Below are 6,181 nucleotides of genomic sequence, written 5' to 3'. Positions count from 1 at the left end.
GTTTATTGCTACAACCATGTTTTGATTTTGGTGGAGCTGGAGACAATTTTTTTTTGCTACATCCATGTTTTGATTTTGCTGGAACCGCACCCAATTTTTGCTACATCCACCCGCGGCGGTGTTGGTCGACAACGGCGATGGCTATCTTTTGCTGCAACCGTCTCAGAGTTTTGCTGCTACCGGAGATGTCATTTGCTACTACCAGAGTTTTTTTCTGTACCAGCGATTTTTTGCTACAACCATGGCTTCAATTTGCTGGAACCAGGTTTTCAAAATGATTCAACAGGGTGCGGCGACACAGAGCTGATTTTTTGACAACTTTTTTTTGTTGCGAGTGTCGACGGCGAGCATCGGCGGCGAGCATGACGCGGAGCTGCAATCGGTGACTGGCGTTGCCGGAGCCGCGACCATCACCAGCGAGGGAAGCTGCATCCCATAGGGGCGGAGTTTTTGCTGCATGCGTGGATCCCGGCGAGAAACATGAGAGAAGATGGCGGCGACCGGCGACGAGCGCAGCGGCCGATGGCGAGTGCGGCATCAAGCAGCGCGAGGGCGGCAGAGAGAGGAGGTCCAAGTGAGGGGGTGACGGCCGGCAGTCGGGAGGACATCCAGGCGATAGGGCATTGTGGAGAGGAAGGGGGAGAGAAGAAGTCAACGCTGGGATCGAACGACTCGTAGTGGCGGGATCGGGCGGCTGGGGCTAGTCCGGCCCAACCGTTCGGCCGGACTGCCGGCGCCTATCACCGCCCATCACAAAATTGTCCAACCAAACCCCCGTCCCCCTTTTTCCTGTTCCCCTCCCTCCTTATTTGAATCACCCACACTGACACTGCCCCACGCCCCCACCCACCGTACGCAAGCGCAGCACCGCACCACCCCACTCTCCTCTCCTCGCTCTCCCCGAAGCACGCCGCCCCTCGCTTTACTCGCAGCGCCGCCACCGCCGAGAAGTCCCTCCGTACATCTAGGGTTGCTCCCGCTCAGCGCGGCGATGGAGGGCGAGGGAGAGCGCGCCGCGGCTCCGGCGGCCCCGGCCCCGGCGGCGGCGGCCGCCGCGGAGGTGAGCAACCCGAGGTGCTACTTCGACGTCAGCATCGGCGGCGAGATGGAGGGCCGGATCGTGATGGATCTCTACGCCTCCGTGGTGCCGCGCACGGCCGAGAACTTCCGCGCGCTCTGCACCGGGGAGAGGGGCGTCAGCGCCGCCACCGGCACGCGGCTCCACTACAAGGTTTATCCCGTCTGACCCCCCCCCCCCCCCCCCCCCTGTGCAGCTGTGCTACAGTAGTTCGTACTAGATGTTCGGGTTCCGGTTGGGTTTAGTGGTGCGAGTGTTCGAGCGAGGGACCCCCTTCCTATTAATTAGATTTCGAACACTGTCAAATGTGCGTTTGCGCACAGTCGCTTAGATTGTTCGGTATCAGGTAACCCGGTTCTCGGCTCATCGATTTCGTGTTGGGTAGTTCTATTGCGCGAACTGTGATTCTGTCCATGGCTGGCGATTTATCAGCCAAACATGAGTCCTTGCAGGCCTTTTTGCTTTGATTGGGCGATTTTGCTTTTGCTGTTTTTGTTACTGCTACTGCTTTCTTCAGTGTGCATAACTAGTGCTTGTAACTTTCCGATTAGCCCTGTTGCTTTTAAACTGTATATGTATGCTTGCTTTGGCATACTACTGGTAATATGCTTCATGTACTAGTGCCCACCACTGGTGCTGGTACAATATGGCCAACACTTGGTTCTGTTTCTGCCTTTCTGGTCTCTTGATGCACTTGCTGAAAATTGGAAGCACCATAGTTTGTGGGAAAACTGATTCTTTTGTTTTTTGGCCAACTGGGTGTGTATGGTTGGCAATAGAATAGTGGACTATGAAAAGGGATTCTGGTATGGTTAAACAGGGTTTTATGTGGTCATATGGAGTTCATTAGGCAGAGAAAGTACCTTGTGATTTTTCTAATTTTGGACATATGTCAAGTCTCACCAACTGCATATATGGTCTCAGCCTCTGGCAATTTTTTCTTGGCACAATTTGGTTGTAGATTATCCTTGAGGCAGGATCTGTCAGAACCAAGTAGACCTAGCTCTGCATTAGTTGTTTTGTGCTTCAAGTGTCCCAGTCAAGGACAAACTGAGTGGTTGCAAAATAATATTATGTGGTCAATGTGGATTTACTATTTTCTGGTGATAGTTCTGAACTGGTAAATAAGTTAACATGCTTAAGTGAAACTTGGCATTTTAAAGCTTAGGGTCTTTGACTTCAACCATGAATTGGGATGATAATGTGGCAGAAACACATAAGTGGAGCAGAGCATTATTGAAGTAGTGATAAGTCTCCCACTTAACTGTTGGAGCGACAGAGATCCAACTTTGGATAACGGCACTTTTGTACCGTTTGCTTCATAGTGGCAGAGACTAACACATGTTGGCTATCCTCTATTGCCCATTTCTTTCGTAGACAGAAGGCAAGATTGCGTCGCTTTCATTTGCAGCCACCAAATTGCTTTCCATTTTCTAGTAAGAGAATGGTGGTAATTTTGATGTTAACTGTACAGAGTTAGCATTATCCTAACGTCTGAATTTAAGTTTATAATTCTTTATTTTCTGAAAGAATGGCCAAGACAAGCCTTTGTTATATAATTAGAGTTGGTTATTCTTCATGGTAGCAATGATTTTTTCCTTTGGGGACCACTGCAGGATACCTTTTACTTCTGTAAAGTACGGGATCTTTAAACCTTCAAGTACTTATTTTTGTGTAACTTTTACTCTTCAGGGCTCATCTTTTCATCGTATCATCAAGGGTTTTATGGTGCAAGGTGGAGATATAACTGCTGGTGATGGAACTGGGGGCGAGTCAATATATGGATTGAATTTTGAGGATGAGAATTTTGTTTTGAAGCATGAGAGGAAAGGGATGTTATCAATGGCAAATTCTGGTCCCAACACAAATGGATCTCAGTTTTTCATCACTACCACCCGAACACCACACCTTGATGGGAAACATGTTGTCTTCGGGAGGGTTGTAAAAGGGATGGGAGTGGTTCGTGCAATGGAGCATGTTTGTGCTGGAGAAGCTGACCTTCCAACTGATGATATTGTTATTGTTGATTGTGGGGAACTGCCAGAAGGTTCAACTGAAGGAGTTGCAAATTTCTTCAAAGATGGCGATATGTATCCTGATTGGCCTATTGACCTCGATGAAAAGCCTGCAGACGTTTTGTGGTGGATTAATGCCGTTGATTCTGCAAAGTCTTTCGGGAATGAAAATTTTAAGGTTCGGATTGCTCAATGGACTGCACTTCCTGTTCATATTTTTGCTATAATTTTATTTGGTTCACATGAGAAAGTGTTCATTGTCGTTGCATATAATGTATTAATAATATGTATTTGCCAATTTCTTTGGTTAAAGCGTAGATGCACTAATAAAATGGGTAAATATATCGTCTTCTATTGTAAAAATTCTACACTTAACTTGTTTCCTGTTCGGAACTTACAACTGAAGTTTCTGCCTCTCTACAGAAACATGATTACAAGGCTGCACTCAGAAAGTACAGAAAAGCTATGCGGTATTTAGATATTTGCTGGGAGAAAGAAGAGATAGATCAAGGTAGCTGTTCTTTTGTTTCTTATCACTGTTTGCTTTTGTTAAGGTGCTTATGGATAGAGGTGCATTTTACTTGCTAATCCTAACAACCTATTAATGTGCAGAGAACAGCTCAGCCCTGCGGAAAACAAAGTCAATTATACTCACAAATAGTTCTGTAAGTTTTAACTTTCTGCGACTTGTTCATGAACAGATCACAAATGCATGTCCCTCTATAGTACTACATTTAGAGAAATTCTATTTGGTACATCATTTGTGTTTCCTCATGTGAATTTAGAGTTTTTTTTTCCTTGTAAAATCATTGTCTCTTCCTAGTATATGGAAGTCACCTGTAACTTCTTCAGGCATGCAAACTGAAGCTGGGAGATGTGGAGGGTGCTTTGTTAGATGCAGACTTTGCACTGCGTGAAACGGAGGGCAACGCAAAAGCTTTTTTCCGTCAAGGACAGGTCAGTGTTAAACTTCCATGTAATATACTATCCACGGACCAAATGTTGCAGAAATTATATGCACCACAAACATGTTTTGACAAAACTATGACCAGCACAGTTTAGCTTCCCTGTGTTACACTTGTACGGTCAAACTACTTGCATTTATGTGAAATCAAACTGGCTTATTTGCATGTGTTCATCGTTGAGTACATCTTACTTTATATGTTGGACATGAAGATGTGCATTTCTGTCAAAAAATTGAAGATGTGCATCTGTGCCACTTGAGCATCCTTTTATGTCTATGCGCACTACATTCTACTCCCTCCATTCCAAAATACTTGTCGTGGTTTTGAACTAAAACCATGACAAGTAGTTTGGAACAGAGGGGGTAAAACTTACATTCTTGCTATCCGTGGTGCAATATTATTTATAATCATTGGCGTGTTGGTGCTGGGAATATTAAATATTACTGGCTGCTCGTCATCTTCAAACTTTGCTTGTCAATAATAAGGTATTGGAATGCAGGCACGCATGGCACTCAAGAATATCGATGCTGCAGTTGAGAGCTTCCAGCGTGCGTTGGAGTTGGAGCCAAACGATGGTTTGTATATCCTATTGCCCCCTCATTGACTATTAGTACATTTTTTCCCATTTGCAGCTAAGAATGTTGGATTTTGTACTTCTGATCCTCAGGAGGAATCAAACGGGAGCTGGCTGCTGCAAAGAAGAAGGTTAGTTCATTGCGGTTATGAATTTTGGGACTAATGACTGTTCATACAAGATGTTGCTGACTTGTCATCCGTGATTACCCCAGGTTACTGACAGACGTAATCTGGAGCGGAAGGCATTTTCCAAGATGTTCGAGACGTCAGGAAGTTCAGAGAAAAGTGATGAAGTATTGGCAGCAAGTTCAGAGAAAAGTGATGAAGTACTTTCCTAATACCACATCCATCGCCATTTAAATTCTTTGGTTTAGACCTTTGAGCACAGAAACAATAGATAATGAACTATTTGGCCGCAAAATGCTGATGTTGTGAAACATGTGGACCAGACCAGATTCTTTTTTTCTCTCTGTGTAACTGATGATGTTTTTTGTCGTTGTTGTAGGATAAAAACTGATGCCCCAAGTGCGCCTTCCCATTGTTTCATCTGTCACACATGCTGGGAGCTGCCCTGTGAAAAATTTCAGGTTATTCTTAGAACCTACTGCAATTATTTCGCCGGGCTTGTAGTTTGTCTATGCATTTTGACTTGATGTTTCATTCTTTGCAGTTATACTGATGGAGTTTGGACGGGAGAAATAACTCCCAGTGGACGGCTGAAAACAATGGGGGCACCTGAACCTTTTGTGTTGGTATAGAAGTGGTAGCAATGCTGTCGAAAGAAATGTCTTTCGTTGACTTGAACTCTTGGATATCTCGACAACTTCTTTTGGCAAAACACATTTTGCGAGAGTTGATGAAACATTGTCGACAACACGACATGTCTTTTTACGTTCCGTTTGCTTATCTTTGCACTTGGCCCATGCATTTGGAGCCCCCAAGAACCCTACCAAAACCACCCAGGAGGTGTTTGGTTGGGGCTCCGTTAACGTAATGAGGTTACCCCGCATTTGCGGCTGTAATGGGACTGTCGCTGGTTTGTTTGGTTCACTCACTCAGGTAACGGTAACCAAGAGATGAGAAAAGAAAACTGCGATTAGGGTTGCCCCTGCGTGATTCTCCTGCTCCACGACCAAGACCTGAGGACGTTGCACGCGTGGTTTGAGGACAGATTTGCTGCGGCGGCCGGCGGCACAACGGCAATGGAGACGGCCGTGGTGGTACGGCGGCAACGGAGGCGGCCGCAGTAGTGGACGGCAGCCATGGTGGTACGGCTGCAGCGGACGCGACCGCGGCGGTGGACGACAGCCCTGGTGGTACGGCGACAACGGCGGCCATGGTGGCTCGTGCGAGGCAGACGCAAAAGATGTTGAGGAAGAAGAGGAAACAGACGTGGGCGAGAAAGGTGGATTGGGGATGGGATCGCTTAACGGCCAGGTGTGGGCGTAATCGTTTTTGTATAGCGCGGTAACCGATCACGCGGTTTGGGATTCCAGCCCGACTCAAACCAAACACACGTAACGGTAATGGATATTGCTGTAATCAGG

The 6,181-nt window shown here is 46.4% G+C and overlaps 1 protein-coding gene across 1 annotated transcript; it reads left to right on the top strand.

Moving 5' to 3' along the window:
- The first annotated feature begins 836 nt into the window (after positions 1-836).
- LOC109752949 (peptidyl-prolyl cis-trans isomerase CYP40) lies at positions 837-5,525 on the top strand. Its single transcript, XM_020311874.4, has 10 exons — positions 837-1,231; positions 2,771-3,271; positions 3,517-3,604; positions 3,706-3,758; positions 3,946-4,050; positions 4,558-4,633; positions 4,726-4,763; positions 4,847-4,960; positions 5,140-5,221; positions 5,305-5,525. The coding sequence occupies exons 1-9, from the start codon at positions 992-994 to the stop codon at positions 5,149-5,151; spliced, it is 1,227 nt and encodes a 408-aa protein (XP_020167463.1). The 5' UTR covers positions 837-991; the 3' UTR covers positions 5,152-5,221; positions 5,305-5,525.
- The last annotated feature ends 656 nt before the right edge of the window (positions 5,526-6,181 follow it).

Source organism: Aegilops tauschii, chromosome 6 (assembly GCF_002575655.3).
Source record: "Aegilops tauschii subsp. strangulata cultivar AL8/78 chromosome 6, Aet v6.0, whole genome shotgun sequence".
In the NCBI taxonomy this organism is placed as follows: domain Eukaryota; kingdom Viridiplantae; phylum Streptophyta; class Magnoliopsida; order Poales; family Poaceae; genus Aegilops; species Aegilops tauschii.
The sequence above is the reverse complement of the archived record's forward strand: the minus strand, read 5'-3'. Positions and strand labels throughout refer to the sequence as shown.